Source organism: Epinephelus lanceolatus, chromosome 22 (genome assembly GCF_041903045.1).
Source record: "Epinephelus lanceolatus isolate andai-2023 chromosome 22, ASM4190304v1, whole genome shotgun sequence".
Taxonomy (NCBI): Eukaryota; Metazoa; Chordata; class Actinopteri; order Perciformes; family Serranidae; genus Epinephelus; species Epinephelus lanceolatus.
In genome coordinates this window covers 20008154-20026273 of record NC_135755.1, presented here as the reverse complement: position 1 = coordinate 20026273, position 18120 = coordinate 20008154, and the positions used below count along the sequence as shown (strand labels likewise).

Genomic DNA, 18120 nt, shown 5'->3' with positions numbered 1-18120 from the left:
TACATGTGTACATACAAGGAATTTGACTCCAGTAGACTTGCTCTCAATGTACCAGAAATGACATAACAGTGATGTTTCCTGCCCGTTTCCTGACCCTTGACCGGTAAAGGTCCTGGATAGATGGAGGATCGGTCCCAATAATCCTCTCTGCACACCTGATTGTCCTTTTCAGTCTGATCCTGTCCAGTTTGGTGGCAGATCCAAACCAGACGGTGATGGATGTGCAGAGAACAGACTGGATTATGGCTGTGTAGAACATGATTAGCAGTTCCTGGGGCAGGTTGAGCTTCCTGAGCTGTCGCAGGAAGTACAGCCAGTCTATGTGGGAGGTCCACTTCAAGTCCCAAGAGATTGTGGTACCGAGAAACCTGAAGGTGTCCACAGTAGACACTGTGCTGGTAAAGAGCGACGTCCCGAGGCGGCCATCCGCGTCAACATCTTGGTCTTTCTATATCCTGTGCTACTTCATAAATCCCCAACTAATCTCCCGTGACCAATCTCAAACATATTCAGCTCAAGTTAAAAGAACTTAATTCAATTCGTAGTTCATCCCATCAAAACCTACTGGCATGTCCCTACTGTATTTCACAAACTATGTATTGAGACATACTAAATCTTTTTCTAGCATGCTAAATAGCATGGTAGTATGGGTATTGGAGTAAGAGGGTCTGTCAACTTGTGCACTTACCACTACTGGCCAGCAGATGGAAGCCTTGTACAATAATGTTAACAGGCCAACTGCTTATAAAATATCTATCATCTGTTATTTATCTTTGTTTAAACGCACACACAATTATTCTTATGTATGCTTGACCTTTACCGGTAAATATATATTGTTCTATATTCTATACATGCCACACGTATCTGTAGATATGGTTAAAATTTTCAAACATTGAGCAATCATTCCATGCAACCTCATATGCTGTAGTGTCTGCTGTGTTAATGTCAAACATTCACTCCAGCGTGGTTTTCACTTTCTTTATTTCTCCACCAAAACTCAGAGCCGTAACAAAAATACAAGCATTTTTTTTTTTAATATGATCTCAGTCATTTACATATTCATATAGATGTACAAGTGAGAGCCGGTGAGCAAAAGTGCTTTAAAAATCATCTTTGAATAATATTCATTTCATCATTAGAAAAAACAAATCAAGGAAAGTAACTGCATGTGAAACCAGCAAAAAAAAATTGAAGACTTTACAGGTTTAAAAGTAAAATATGATGAATAAAAGGAGTAAATCAGTGCAAAGTCTACTTCAGTTTCACACACAAGCAGACCTGGCAGCAGATCAGTGGCTTTCATTACCGTGGAGAGGGAACCTTGTAACAGCCGGCTTTTAGCAGATATATCACTCCTTATGTCCAAGGTTTTCACAGGCCTTGATGTGTTGGAACATTTTTCATGACCCTGAGGCCCAGAGGCAACGGCCCAGCGTGCAGTAAATCACTGACTGTCACATGGAAACTGTAAATCCATTTCATTTGTCGTTGGGGCGGTGGAGGTTTAAAACAGAGCTCAGGAAAAATCTCAGCATCCAAAAACTACTGTCAATCTGGATAATGAAGTCTTTTCAATCATTAATTGTGAAAGCAGGAGCAGAAACTTCCTGAAGTCACCGCTGGTTACCTGGCAACTGCTTTGAGCCAAGAAATAGTCTGCCCCGCAATCATTTGAGAGGCTTTTTTTCTTGAAACAAAAATAATTTATCTATGAAACGTGTTGGTAATTAATTTTCCGTCAACCAATCAAACAGTCCCATCGCACAACTGAATTAGTACTCGAAGAAAACAAGACTATGATTCTGCATGATGGGAGTACTGGAGCACATTGAAGCCTATGGATTAACCGAAGAAAGAAGTCAGTCTATGAACGTATGGTATTGAACAAAACAAGGTCTGTAGTAAGGTTAGCATTTGAGCCAGACAGTGTTGTCCATTAGATAAAGGTCCAATTTCAAATAGTGTGATGATTTTGCAGTAATTAGTTGCTAACGTAAACCCATGTGGTATCCAAGCAAACTGAAACCGTAGTGACGAATCATTAGACACCAAACAGCTATGAGGTATATTGTGGTTCAAAAGGTCTCTGCCGGGGTTAATCTGCAATATGATGGCATCATGGAGAAGAGGAAATGAAAGCCCTCAGACAATTCAAACATCTCAACCAGGCAACTTCTCAGGGGAGGAGAAGAGGGGGCGGGACGTCCCTCTGCTTCACACAGCAAAAATAACATTCACTCAGCTGGGATCAAGGCCGGACCACAGCACAACACACACAAAACACACACACACACACACACAAAAGGACTTCGTCAAGCAGATGGAAACAAACACAAGACTCTTCCATTTCAAGAATGTTATTTTGACCCACTTAGGCGACGAGACAGAGGAAGAGAGAATCAGCGTGTCTGTCTTTTGGATTTCGTTGTGATTAGAAGCGTCTTTACATCTTTCAATAAAGTGGTTGTTACGAGGGAAATATCCTGCAAATCCCTCTGTCAAATTAGTCCATCATCGGGTTTTCATTAATCACCGCTTCTCGTGTTTCATTAAAGAAAGAAAAGGAAGTCCACTGGCTGTAACCGAGACCCTAATCGACATCAAAAACTGGTATTAGGCAGCGTGTGTATGTGTGCAGGGAAAATTGTGCTGAGGAGCTGAGTGTGTGTAAGCTGATCCTTCTATATCTAAATAAATTAACACTGCCCTGCGTGTTTTTTCCTCCACCAGTGGTCTTCATGTGGACGGATTACCCACTGCTCATAGTTTCCCCTAACATCACTATCTCTTTTCACACACACACCAACAACCCCAATACCCTGTGAAGTCTGTGTGTAACTGAACAAGTGCCTGTTTCATGGCTGCTACTCCCGTTTCCCTGCTGTAACACCATCCCCATGCTCCTGTGTGTGCATGTGGTTTATTTCTGTGTCTTTGTACTCCTGCACATAGTTTGGTTTCAGTGAGTTGTGTGCATGTACGCATATGTACAGGTGTGTTATTTCATGTGTGTGTGGTCCAGGAGGAGACCCACAATGGCCAGATGACAGACACACCAGGCTGAGGTGAAAGGCCTTTGTTCCCACCGCACAGTTCAAGCCCCCGTCTCTTCTTACCACAACAGATATATAGGTCAGAGCCCCCGTGCTAACTTGCATCCATCTACAGCGGGGAAAACAGCACAGTACAGTTCCTATAGGTGGGCAAGGGGGTGGAGGGGTGTCAGTTTAAACCCTGGGGATTTTTTTTAACCATTAAAGTCTGCAGCGGCAAGAAACAACACCTGGTAGATGAAGAATTGACTCTGTAAACTTAAAGAGCATCTGGCAGCATCATGGAGGTCCAACAGAGGGTATGCTAATAAGAAATGTAACATTGGGGTGTATCAGCAACAAGAAGATGGTTTCGAAAATATTGACTGATTTTGGGGATTGTTAATTCCCTTATAAGAATAAAAACTGGTGTGACTTTATCACATTTATCTCATGTTTAATTGTTCCACATGTAACTTTTATGTAAAAAAAAAAACAATATATCACATGTAAAACACTTATTCAAAACAATCCCACCCAAGGGTCCACTTAATAATGTTTTTTACCCTGAGCCTCAACAGTGTCAAATGGTCTTCAGGAGAAGATGGGAGTTTGCTCAGTTGTCACTGAGATGGATTTGTTATGTGAGCTCAGTAGCGCTTATGATATAATAGTGATACTCAACTTACAGCCTGTGGGCCAGATAGGGTGCCAGGTGGCCCCCCCGACCATTTTCTAATTTAGAAAAATAAACAGGTTTTCTACTTTAAATGTATATCAAGTATCAGAGTGTATAAAAGAGCAGGAGAGGATCCCCGGACCCCCTGTAAGAGGTCTGGGCTATGCCCCTAATGTCCTCAAATCCTAAAGAGTTAATGATAAAAAAACATTTTTTGGGGAAAATGCGGTCAAAATCAGTCAGATTTATTTTTAAATTTGTTTATTGTACATTTTGCCTCTTTTTTGGCAAATGAGTTCAACTCAGAATATGAGTGTAAGGAGGTGGGGAGAGAGTCTGTAACTATATCTGTACAAAATCGTACAGGACGAGCAATTACACTTAATAGGTAGTGAAAAGGCAACCAGATGGCGTTTGGGGAGGAAGACAACGCGAGGACATAAGGTGCTGGAATACGTATACAATATATATCATCATATATATCATATCATGTATCATGTATCATTAAAATGATATCAGGACTTGATTTTTAAATATCACTGTTATCGTCAATACCTATATCATGACACCCGTAAACAGAACACTTTTAGAACTATTCGTCCGCGTTAGCTTAAAAGTTTATTTAAATGACACAGTTGAGAGCTCTGGAAAAAGTTGTAAATGGACCTTCAGTTAGTATTGTTTAGTCAAACTACTGTTTTAAAGCGATATTGTAAATTTCACGTGTTAACATTTAAAAAAAATTGTAGGGGCTTTGTACGAAAGAGTATTAGGGTCAGGCATAAGGGGGAAAAAAGGAGAGCAGGTAAACTGAATTTCGAAAAATCAAAAAAAAAAAAAAAAAAAAGTAATACTCTTACATAGTTTTTCCAGGATGCTACCCATAGCTAATGCTAACTCTCTACAAGTAGGCCTAACCAGAGTCAAATGTCTAGCAGATAGTGACTGTTGGCTAGCTCGCCAAACCAAAACAACTCTTTTGATTGTGGTCAGTTGGAGAAGTTGAACAAATAACTGTTGAACTTAAGCCAAAGAGCACGAGGACCTCCAATATGGCTGCCAGAGGGCACACAGCTAGCTCATGAAGATGTTTTCCATATTGTCTCTGTCTTCAAGAGGCAGTGAATCAGTAAGAAGCTGGTAGTTAATGATAATAAAATGTGCCACACCTGCCATAAGCTGTAGTAGCTTATGAAAGGTTTAGTTTACTTTGGTCCAACTCCAACCTTCCCAAAGCCTGCACGGCCAACATGTTCCCCTCCCAGCTCATCAAATACCAACGTTTGGTCAGGAGCCCTACATGTTAAAAAATGATGCTAGGTGCCTCTCCAGCGTCCGTTTTGGGTGTTTGGGAACAGCATGTCAATTTACACTTCCATTTTCACAGGAAATGTACAGTTTCTGCTTGATAAATGCATAGTGTTTTACAAAATAAACTTACAACATAGTTAAACACACTTCCCCTTTTAGGTTTACCTTTGTAGATTTAGGCAACAGAAGTATTTGGTTAGGTTTAGAAGAAAACATAATGGTTTGGCTTGAAATAAGTTGTTACTGTATGTAATGTAACATCACATAACGTATGTCATACATATATAATGTGACATCACTTACGGGGCATGCTACACATACTAGCACACTACATTGTTATTAAAATAACTCGACTGACTTTTGGTTTCACACGGGACACAAGCAGCTCTCGGGTCAAAGTCCAAAGTTTGTTTGACCCATCCACCTCACCTCCCACTCAACCTATGTGGACTTTCTTGCTCCTTATAAACTGCTTCTGCCCGGCGCATGTCATACCACCACCAAGGGTGCCTCTGTATCTGCTGCCAGGGGCCACTGACCAAGCCTCAGTATCTGATAAGTTGGAGTGAGACCAGTCTGGACCACAGAGCATGTTCAGCTCAAAGGCTGCCCCGCAAAGTGTGCAAACAGCAGCCTCTGAGCCTGATGGCTAAACAGACAATGCTTCCTTATCAGGGACAGAGACGCTTCTTGATAATAAGGTCTGTTGGAGCTGAACAAACGGTTTTGACACAAACATCAAAGTGGTGAAACAGCAAAAACAAAGAAAGCAAAGGGCACATGAATGTATTTGTTCATTCGGGTTGTGTCCACACAGACCTTGTATCCTCCATGTAGGAGGAAGTGCTATTCAGGATCATTGACACCACCGGGGTCAGAGTTTCTTACACTGTAGGCCAGAAAACAAAACACGTACATGTAGTGGCGACTCACATGACCACCAAAAAGGCCTCGATCATTTTAATGAGGCTGCGCTCCAGAGCAAGAAACAATTTACTCCATTCAGGTCCCATGCTCCGAAAGATTCCACATCCCTTGATCTAATTCATTATGCTCAGAAAAGTAGAACCGGTTACAGAAGCGCTCCTTGTCCAAAAGTCCTGATGGATATCAGCCACTGTCTTAAATAACATGTTCCGTGAATACGACTGGTTGAACTTAATTCAAAGAAAAAAAGGACAGAAAGAAAAGTACATTGAGATAACCAGTTTCAGACAATCACTTTCTTTGTGAAGCCAAGAGACAGGAGTCTCTTTCCCATGAGACCAGAGTCTAATATTGTCCATAAGAAAACAGGAAACATAGTGTTTGTCATCCTTTACAAATCTCCCATAACGTCATGATTCCCATTTTCATTTTCCTTACGTTGATCGGGAGAAAAGAGCACTGAGAAAGTCCAACAGGTGTGTTGATCGTTTTACTGCTTTGTTAGAAGGTTAGAAACGTCTCCCATCACCCGTCAATCACCTTGTTTTCAATAAGCCAGCATGATGGAGGGATGGCAGAAAGAGTCCTTGTTTCTGTTCTGCTCATGCTTTTAATGAAAGGAAAAATAAAAGTTCTTAATCCCGTTAGGTTGGTTTCAACCACCAGTTTCATCCTAGAAAAGAAAAATGTACTGATCGAACGGAACATAAAACATTTTGCTCTCTTTATGCATTAAAAAACAACAACAAAAAAGTAAGCTGACTTTTTCTTTTATCCATCTCTCTGCACATGGAATATGAGAGTAAAATAGAAACAAAAGTATGCCTCTAATATCTTTTTCTTTAGCACTCAGTGTCTCTTCAGTTTCCTCATTTTATCAATCAAGAAAGGGAGGAAAGAACAACAAAACAGAGGAGAGAAAGTTTTCTCTCTCTTTGTCTATCAATTCCGCTGCATCTTGATAGTTCTTCTTCCCGTAGGTCAGCATCCGGCCGGCACATCTGACATAAAGTCAAACTCGTTCTGACCCAGCCAAAGCTCGGGCAGCTCATTGGCTCGGTCCAAACCGAGCTCCACCACCAGTGACATGAGAACCTCCTCGTCCACGGGGTCAAAGTCGATAATTCCACCTGCACCAGAGCTTTGGTTCCCCATGCTGATCCCCACACCCATCCCACCTCCAGCAAGGCCTCCAGTTGGCCCCAGAAGCTGGTTTCCCGTGCCCAGAGGAGAAGCACCAAAACCCCTTTGAGTGCCACCAGGTGCTGGGTGTCCGGCAGAAGCACCGGCAAGGTTCTGGTAGTGCGAGTTGAGCTTCTGCAGCTGCATGCTGGCAATGAGGTGCGGCCCTGTCTGGAGGCAGAAGGGCTGAGGTTTGGAGAGCGGAGCTGATGTTATCGATGACCCGGGCGAGGAGGCGGCGCTGGCGGACGGGGAGAACGGCACAACGGAGGTTTTGGAGGACGGGTAGTGGAGCAGGGAGCTGAGAGGAGAGGAGGAGGAAGAGAGGTCCTTCATCGCAGCGTGGGCGTTGCCAGGAAACAGCAATGAGGTCATCACCAGGAAAACACCAGAGCCTACAAAAAGAAGAGGGAGATGTTATGCAATGCCATCAAACTGGAACATGAGGAGGATGCAATATACTTGTTGGCTAAATAACACTTCACTGTAAAGGCCTTTACACAATGGGACAGTGACGAATAAACTATTCAAATTAGCAAAAGTTGAACAGGTCTGCCGTTGATGTGACGTAATATGGCTTCTGTTTTGCACAACTTGATCGGTTGATGCCTTATTCAGGATTCAGAAAAAATCTACTTAATTCTGAAAAAAAAAAAAATAATGTCGCTTTACCTCCGATGCTAGCTCGCTAGCATCGGAGGTAAATCGACGCTAAATCCTCACCTATGCTGTTCTTTATTATAGCATGGTCTGCCCTCATATGTATCTGAGTCTATCATACGTACAAAGAATATCTTCACACATCACAGTTTAAACTAGAAGCATGCTGAAAACTAGGAATTGGGCAACTGGAAACGATAGCATGCACCAGTAGCCCACTGAAAACTTAAATGTAGGCTATAATCAGTGTTTGGATGGTGAACTTATTCATCATTTTTGGAAGTGTACTTGCTTTTTAGCCCAAATTTAGATGAGAAGATCAACACTACTCTTATGTCTACGGGCTAAATATGAAGCTAGATAGGCTATAGCTTAGCTTAGCTTCGCAGAAAGACTGAATGCAGGGGTAAACAGCTAGCCTGGCTCTGTCCAAAGTAGAAAATAAATAAATAAATCAACTAACTAGCACTCCTAAAGCTCATTAATTAATTTACATTTTATCTCTTTTGTTTAATCAGTACAAAAAACGCCAGGGTAGCTGTTTCCCTCTGCTTTCTGTTTTTGTGCTTAGCTGAGCCAGCTATAGCTTTATTTGTAATGACCAAACATGAGAGTGGGATTGAACTTCTCAACTAACACTCAGCAAGAAAGTGAATACCCACATTTTTCAAAATGTTCTTTTGGACACTGACCACATGAAACAGAATAGTTATCTTCTTAAAAAGGCTGTAAACATACGTTAGCAAGGCCCAGATGAAAGGTTAGCGAATTTGGGCTGCTTTTGCTCTGACTTCACTATCTTATCTGTCTTATGAACACACTTTTGAACATTTTTTAGGTAGCTGACATCCTGCTGAACAAAACTGAACCTGTTCACCATGTGTCTGAATTCATTAGCATTTCTATGAGACATTTCAAACTGGAGTTGCTCTTTATCAGTTTTAAGTGCTGCCGGTTTTGAGAGCAGCTCCAGCTCCAGCTAGAAACACCACACACAGGTGTGAATCAATTCATGAACCTGCTCTTTCTTTTCTTGCACCTGTTTGCACATGTGCACGTTTCTATTCTGCAACCAGTCGTTATGGCAACATCACTGATGCAGGAGATGCATAAGGAGCATGTGGTCTTCGCACTATGGTAGCAGAGTCAGTGGACTGTTGTATTTGCTTAATATCTCTGTTGTTTGGCAGCAGGGACTTTCCTGCTGATATGCAGCTGGTTGCTGGGTTACATTGTATTGTCAAGATTTGATTAATCAAAACATTTTTCAAGCATTTGACAGACGACAACAAACAGGATGGTACCAAAATAAATGTCAGCTGAAAGGAAAGGACTGCACTTTATGTACAGCAAAAAATGAGTGAGATGAGAGGATTGCTACCACTTATGTATCTGTTAAATATGAGGCACCAGCTGACAGGCAATTCATCCACAAGAGGACCATTTGTATTTGTATATGAATCACTTCCCCAGTGTTACTTTGAATTCATAAGGAACACTTTGTATGAAGTGAATGAAGAATCCAAAAACGGCAAACATTTGTGATGAACTGAAGTAAAGAGGGACATCTTTAACAACAGCAAAACTATATCAAAATAGTGTTGTGTGCTGCCTGCGCAAGTGCATGCATTTGAACTGTGCTCATGTATTCATAGAGTTGCCCAAGTGTGCAACTCATCCAAATGCCTGACCAGGGGTGTCCAAAAGTTTTTGAATGGGGGCCATATTAGAAAATGTGAAAATGCCCAGGGGCCAGCTGCTACTCGCATCATATGAGTTATTAAAAAAAGAATCTCATACAAGTATTTTGAACAAGCCACAGGCCGCAGTAGCACTACCCACAGGGACTTGGCTTGGGAACCAGAGGGTCACTAGTTCAAGTCCCTGGACCAAGTATGGAGTGTAAACTGTAGCTGAAGAGGTGCCAGTTCACCTCCTGGGCAAGGCACTGAACCCCCAACTGCTTGGGGTGCTTGTCCAAGGCAGCCCCCTCACTCTGACATCTCTTCATTTAATGCATGTATAGGTCCTGTTTGTACATATGTGTTTATTTTGGGCCTGTGTGTGTATGACCACAGAGTGAAAAAATTTGAATTTCCCCTCGGGGATTAATAAAGTATAACTTTAAAATTGGTCCACAGGCCACAATTGGCCCAGACCAGACTCTAAACGTGCCTGCACTAGGCTGTTAAAGTGGAAGTGTTTTGAATGGATGTTTTAATATAGTTTTGCTGGTGTTAAAGTGGACCCCTATGACTTCAATTCATTAAGACTGTTTGCCGTTTTTGGATTCATCGTTTACCATGAAGGCATGCAAGATAATCAAAGTTTTCTTCACAAACTTAATGTAACATGGGGTGAGGAACTGATATACAAGTGATTATTTTGAGAGTGAAGTATGTCTTTAAGAGTGGCTTTACTCATGTTCTTATGACTCTTTAAATCAGCGCAGCCCCAACTGTCTGGGAAATACGCTATGAGCCGACCCTTGTGACTGGACGGCTGCATGACTTGCTGTGTCTCAGACTGATTTTGTGTGTGTATTCACTTGATGTCTGCTTTTCCTCTTGACCTATTGAGCAGCAAATTAACCATGAAAAAGCTGCGGGGAGACGGTCTGTGGGTACTGACGAGGTTAGTGAGTGTTTATAGGTCTTAATATGTGTGTATGTGTGCGTGTGTGTGAATGGAGCTCACGACACAACAGAGCCTTTGAGGATCTCAAAGCGCGACTGGGTCACATGACAGGATAAATACACATGGGCCCTGAGAACAGAGCATATGTCCGACTGTGTGTGAATGGAGGAAAGTGTGTGTTGCGCAAAGCCTGACACACTGAGAAAGTGTCAATGAGATGTGTGTGGAGGTAAAAAAAAAAAAAAAGTGTGTGTGTGACTCAAACCCTCTTGCAAAAAGGCTCCTAGAGGCTCATGTTAAAGTCCCTGAGCTGGTTTATATTACATACAGTTCAAACAGCATGTGTGCCGTAACACACACACACACACACACACATCATGCGGCTATCCTTTGAGTAAGTTAATCGCTTAATAATACGTGCTCTCTCTCTCTCTCTCTCTCTGTCTCACTAACACACACACACACACACACACACACACATGCACACAGCCCCTCCTCCCAGCACTGGCTCTTATTTAGCGAGAACATAATTGCTACAGGCAGCCATGCAGCTGCACTCCACTGATAGAGTTAATACACACACAAAGATACCAAACAGCTGTCAATGGCAGGTCTGTGTGTGTGTGTGTGTGTGTGTGTGTGTGTGTGTGTTCATTATTCATTGACTGATTACTGTCAGGGCCAGCCTGCACATGGTGCCTCTGCTCAACAGCTTTCCAGCACATTGAGTCCAGGAGACACAAACAAATAAAAACTGCACACATTCTTTCCTCGGGGCACTGGTGAGAACACAACTGCAGATTTTAAGGATTTTGAGTCCTAAAAATTAAATATAAACACACACATTTTATGGGTGAAAATCTGCCTATATCACAAGATACAGATTCTGTCGACATCTGTGACAAGTAGCTACAGAAAAATGGCCACAACAGAGTGCTGCAGGGATGACGTAGGCCAACGCTGACGTTAACTTCACCTTGGTTCCCTCGACAAAAAAGATTTTTCCGTTGGATTTCAGGTTATCGCAAAAAAAAAGTGGCTTGTTCAGCAAGATAATCTTCACAGATGAGCACTACTTTTATGATCTTTGAAGCATAAATGCAGCTGCCAAAAGTAAAAAGCCATGGCCACACGACTTCCAAGATCACCACCATAAGTAGGCTGTGAAGCCGTGTTTGGCATGATGATGCTCTGTAGTTTCATTTAGCTACTTGCTAGCAACCGCCTTTTTTTAAGACACGAAAAAGCTTCAAAATTCACAAGTGGGGTATTTACTGACGTATTTTATGAACAAAACGTGAACATGTCTTAAGCTTGTGTCACTACAGACCTTATTTCAGGCATCTAACCAAAAACCTGTTCAAAAACCCATTGACTTCGAGACAAGGGAACCAGGAGTGCTAACATGCTAACTCATTTTCAGGTTTAAGGACTCATTCCTGCACCAGTCTACTCAACACGTGAATGAGAACAACCCAGCTGTACAGATTGCTCATTTTAAAACATTTTAAAAGGTCTATTAAGTAACAAATGGGTGTGAAAAATCCGCCTATTTTACAATATAATGCCTTGATGGAGAGGATTTTTCCACCCTGACTTTGAGATGGATCCAATTTGCCTGTAAGAAAGTGTGGAGTTGGATGTGGACACTAAATGCTAAAATGTACGGTTACAAGTGGGGCAGAATCACAGAAGTAGGAAATGAAATGACTCAGAATTATTCACCTAAAGGTTGCTAACGTTAGCCGCAAAAAGCTAATGGTCAAACCAGACCAAGAAAAGCTGTGGCCGCAAAACCCCAAGCTGTATTAGATTGTGGAAGATAGCAGCTTAGATTCACAACAGTTACAATGGATTACAATGGTGACCCATAATCACAAAATAAAGTTGTGTTAAAACCAACTAAAACATCCACATAAACATCTCAAACCACTTTTGCTGCATGATTAGCTTTTCCTAAGAAGCAATTATGGCTTGGTATTGACTCCAAGTGTCTTTTTTTTAGTAATGGTTCTGATTTAAATCACAATTTGGCCAATTTAAGACAGTTGTGGTCAGTAAACCTTCTTGAATAGCTGCTTGTATTTAGGCAACATTTATTACTTGAAGTCTTTGGCTTCTTTAGTGCATGGTATGAAGGGTTTTTGTGGAAAAACATGTTCATATTTCTCAAATGATTCAGTCATGTTGGTATGTGAGCTGCTACTTCTATTGGCTCTCCAACAGCAGTTTGAAAAGGTATCATCGTGTGTTTATACTTTGTGGTCGGAGGGATTTTAAGTCTTTTAGAGTAAATGTCATGATTACAAAACCACATATCCTGAACTTAGAAACCTCTCTGAATGACTTGGTGTTCATCTTTCTAGGAAAATCTAAATGCTCACGTCAGCTTTTCTACACAAACGAGTCCCTTTGTTTTTATTCTGTGTTTGTCCCCAATAAAATCTAGTTGTTCATGTCCAAGTTTTCATTGAGTCATTTTGACATTTATAGGCACTGGAGAGACATGAAAATGCCTAGGGGAATCAAAAAAGTGAGATGTTTTTTACTCATATACACATAACAGCTTTTTGGCTTGTGTCTCATAATAACAAACACCCAGAATACTGTTTTGGTCTGAAATGAAGATGGACTGGAGTCAAAAAACGTCCTCGCAGGCTCAGCAGAGTGGAGGAAGGATGCTGTGTGAAACCGCTGGAGGAGTGCCAATGTTTTTTCCTGTTCACAGCTGACCTGACTCATTGTGTTCTTCCACCACTTTTTATGAGTTTGTGAAATCGGCCCTGGCTCAGTTTCCCTGTAAACGATTTCATTAGCAGTCTAGGCTGCCGTCTTGGCCGAGGACCGGTCTGCATTTATTTTAATTAAGCAGTGAAAGTCTCCCCTGCCAGATTAGTAGCCATACCTAGTCGCCAAGTGTGTAACTTTTTAATATGTTAGGGCTGCAGCTGATGATTATTATCAGATAATCCAAAGACAAGAGTAAGAACTGCATGGTGATATAAAATGGAGAAAAGCAGCAAATGTTCTTATTATAATACAAGTATTTACAGGCATTATTGGCCTGTAAAATGACAGCAGTGATTGATTATCAGTATAGCTGAGTAATCAGTCAATCACTACATATTATAGGAACACTACAGTGAATGAAAAGTTTAATAGAGCTGTTAAAAAGTGCTATTAAGTGCAATAGGATCATTTAAAACACTGGTTCCCAACGGGTGGGTCACGGGTCCATTCTGAATGGACCACAAGTGACTCGCAAACGTGTCAAGTTTGTAAATAACCCACTTTATTTTGAAGTAAAGTGAATTTATGGCAGAAGCTTTCATTTTGAAGTGCTGTTTCCTGCTGTAGAGCTAGTAAATAACGGATGACATGGCTAAACGCAAGTATGATGCCGACTATATTAAAGTGTGTGGACCTTGAGCTAATGACTAAGGGGAAATCTGGACCTCATGGCAGGACAAGTTGGGAACCACTGACTTCAAACTCATATTTACGCCTCACAGGGTTAATTTTAGGTGAAGCAAGATCAAATTAGTCAGTTGATTAATTAGTCAGATCACTGATGAATTGTAGAAGTCATCTATGGGGCAAAAATGCCAAACATCCTCTGGTGTCAGTTCCTTTATGGACTGTTTGGAGAAATTACCTTCAATATCTCCTGACATTTAATCAATATACAATCAACAGTTTAACCAGTGTTGAAACCAACAGCCGCAGCCCATAATAGACACTACTACAGAAGATATACAAGGACAATGTGGGTTTTTACAAACTTGCGCTAGTTCCTATCGGGGATCTTTATCACTTCAGCTTTCCAGCCAACATGGACTGAAAAGTCCCTGTAAGTCAAACTGGACATCTAATGTACTTTGCTTTTAGATTGTTGGGTCATCACTGCAGACACACTTTAAGTGTAAATGACAATATCATCGCAGTCATTGTAGCCTATTTGACAATATACTTTCTGTGCCTATAGGACATAAGCTTTATATTAAAATTTGAAACTATTAAAGGAATGTTTTTGCAATTTGTCAATACAAGCAGCACACACACACACACACACACACACACACCACCAACAACAGAGGTTTCAATTACACAATTAAAGCGTGACGAGCCAATTGAAACGTCACCATATGCTGTCCCAGCGTGACGCATTCACCACTTGCTTTAATTGCCTCCAGCTCCATATTGAAGGCGGTTAATGAGCAGACAATTTAAGGAAAAAAAAATAATAAAAGTTTTTGTGTGTTTTATCTTGAAAAAGTTGGAAAAATTACTTTTACAAACTCCAATAAATAAGCTTGTGTCACATTTCCATTGATTTAAAGGTGCAAACACACAAAATAAACAAAAACCGCATGAATGTGCAAACTTAAACAATCTTTTTAATCAGTTTTATGGCTTATGCAATAACGCCATTCATTTCCACTGTACAGATAATATCAAGTGGGTATAAAGAGGCATGAAACCCGAGTTAATCTGAGTTTACAAGCTCAAACCAAAGAGAAAATCTAAGTTTCACACCAGCTTCTGCAGCGGAACCCTCAGCTCCAGGCAGAAAAGCGCTTGACCTCATTTAAAATGTTATGTAAACACTTGTGAGAGGAAAAAACTTTGACCGGACAGATTTACAGCACAAACTCACTCCAGAAACCAGAGCAGATGAAATGACAGAAATGAACCAACCTGTGTGAAAAGCCCGGTGCAGCTCAGAAAAGTCAAATAAAAGTAGCAGGTTATAGAGTCCGGAGAGTCCACAGTGTCTGCAGCGCAGGAAACAGCCAGTGGAGTGAAGTTAAGCTGGAGCTCTCAGCGCTCAGTGACTGACTGTCCGCACACACTCTGCAGGTCTGTCAGCTCCGAGATGCGCTCGAGACTGAATAAAGAGCATTTAGTGTCTCGCTCTCTTCTCACTGACCAGCCCGGCATGTGTATGTATATGTGTGTGCGTGTGTGTGTGTGTGTGTGTGTGTATATGTGTGTGTGTCCGGGCATGCTGCCATCCCAAAACAAGGAACTGGATTTCCAAAGGATTCGGATGGATGAATCTTATTGGCTGAGACTGAACACCAGTGGAAGGGGTTAAATAGAGAAACTGATGACAGTGAATGAACTTATGAATAAAGTAGAATTTATAAGCATTTTATATACAGTATAATGACTCACAACTCTATTCAATGATCTTAGCTGCTTTTAGTTACTTTTATAAAAAAAAAACCCTGAAAAGTACAGTGGCCCTGGAGGTCAAAACACAAAACACTTAACACAAACAACATTGAAAAAACACAACATTTAAAAATAACAACATTTCACAAAACACAACAGCACCTTTCACAAAACACAGCATTTCAGAAAACAACATTTTACAAAACAAAACTTAAAAAAAATACAACATTTCACAAAACACAACAGCATTTCGGAAAACAACATTTTACCAAACACAACAACCTTTAAAAAAAAAGAAAAAGAAAAAAGAAACAACATTTCACAAAACACAACAACATTTTTTAAAACACAACATTTCAAAACACAACATTTCACAAAACACAACAACATTTCGGAAAACAACATTTTACTAAACACAACAATTTTTAAAAAAAAAAGAAAAAAAAAGAAAAAAGAAACATTTCACAAAACACAACATTTTTTAAAACACATTTTTTAAAACACAACATTTCATAAGACAACATTTCACAAAACACAACAGCACCTTACAAAACACAACATTTAAAAAACAACATTTTACAAAACATAACACATCTCAAAAACACAACATTTTATAAAACACAGCAACATTTCACAAAACACAGCATTTCAGAAAACAACATTTTACAAAACAAAACTTAAAAAAAAATACAACATTTCACAAAACACAACAGCATTTCGGAAAACAACATTTTACCAAACACAACAACTTTTTTTAAAAAAAAAGAAAAAAAAAGAAACAACATTTCACAAAACACAACATTTTTTAAAACACATTTCATAAGACAACAACATTTCACAAAACACAACAGCACATTATGAAACACAACATTTAAAAAACAACATTTTACAAAACATAACACATCTCAAAAACACAACATTTTATAAAACACAGCAACATTTTACAAAATACAAGAACATTTTTTAAAAAGTACAACATTTCACAAAACACAACAACATTTTATAAAGCACAACAACATTTCATAAGACACAACATTTCACAAAACACAACATTTCATAAGACAACAACATTTCAAAAAACACCACAGCATTTCAGAAAACAACAACACTTACAAAACACAACACTTTACGTAACAACCACATTTTGCAAAACACAACATTTTACAAAACACTAAAACATTTCAAAACACAATAACATTCACAAAACACAACATGGAAAACCCCACATTTGTGAATGTTGTGGTGTTTAACTTTAAGCCTCAATAAAATGTAAACGGGTGAGTTAAACAAGAATTCATCCCCCACAGAGTCGTCACGAAATTGTTTTTTGTACCAGGCTGTAAACATGTTTATTTCTGCTATAAGCGAGGTATTTTAACATCTGTGGGGACTGACTCATTCTGGAGCCAGCCTCAGTTTTTGGCACTTCCGTGTTGGCTTCATTTTTCAGTCCTGAAGGGAATTTGGACATGTCATAATTGGTCAAGACTGAGCTGGTGTGTGGACTTATATATGGTGTTGTTCAAGGTCGAGCAACTTGTTGGAGAAAGTTGTGTGTTGCTTATTTGAACAATGCTTTTCCAAAGCTTTGCCATAGCAGGAAAAGCACAGGTGTTACTAATAAGTTAACATCCAAGATGTCTCCACTCTATTTGAGTCCCAGTAAGCCATGACAGCGTGACAGAGAGCCAGCATGCTCAGTACAGGCACCCTGACACTGAAGCAGCTAAATGGAAGCCAGCCATCAATAACTTTATTATTTAAACCTGAGCTTTTTCCTTCTGTGACATGTGTTAAAACAGTTTATCCCGCTCCGTGAATCCAGCCTCCAGAGTTTGGCTGCTGCTGCTCTGCAGGGCAGATGTTGCTGCTCACTATGAAGCAGGAATCAAATGGACCATTTCAGACCACTCCGTCTTTGTCTGTGTCACTCACCCTGAGAGAGACAGAGAGGGGCTGCTGGTCTGTGAATGATTTGCATAACTACATGTTCCTGTTGTGGAGTTGTCCTTGTGTGATTAGAGACACTGATGAATATGTAATGAATGATTTATTATGTCAGGTTGGGTCCTGGTTAGAACATGAGAAATAATGTTGGGTGGTTTTGTATCTCATAAATAGTTGTTTACCACAGTTTACATACAGAGTGACACCCAAGTAAAAACCCAGATGAACATCAATATCACTGACTTCCGCTATATATTGCTGACTTATACATGTACACCCGTTCAACTGCTTGTTAACGCAAATAGCTAATCAGCCAATGACTTTGAACGTGGCATGGTTGTTGGTGCCAGACGGGCTAGTCTGAGTATTTCAGAAACTGCTGATCTACTGGGATTTCCACACCCAACCATCTCTAGGGTTTACAGAGGATGGTCCCAAAAAGAGAAAATATCCAGTGAGTGAGGTCAGAGGAGAATGGGCAGACTGGTTCAAGATGACAGAAAGGCAACAGTAACTCAAATAACCACTGGTTACAACCAAGGTCTGCAGAAGACCATCTCTGAACCA

The 18120-nt window shown here is 40.4% G+C and overlaps 1 protein-coding gene across 1 annotated transcript; it reads right to left on the bottom strand.

The window, feature by feature from the left end:
* Positions 1-966: 966 nt before the first annotated feature.
* cited1 (Cbp/p300-interacting transactivator, with Glu/Asp-rich carboxy-terminal domain, 1) lies at positions 967-15540 on the bottom strand. Its single transcript, XM_033610041.2, has 2 exons — positions 15127-15540; positions 967-7526 (listed from the first exon to the last, which is right to left on the bottom strand). The coding sequence occupies exon 2, from the start codon at positions 7504-7506 to the stop codon at positions 6931-6933; it is 576 nt and encodes a 191-aa protein (XP_033465932.1). The 5' UTR covers positions 7507-7526; positions 15127-15540; the 3' UTR covers positions 967-6930.
* Positions 15541-18120: the final 2580 nt, after the last annotated feature.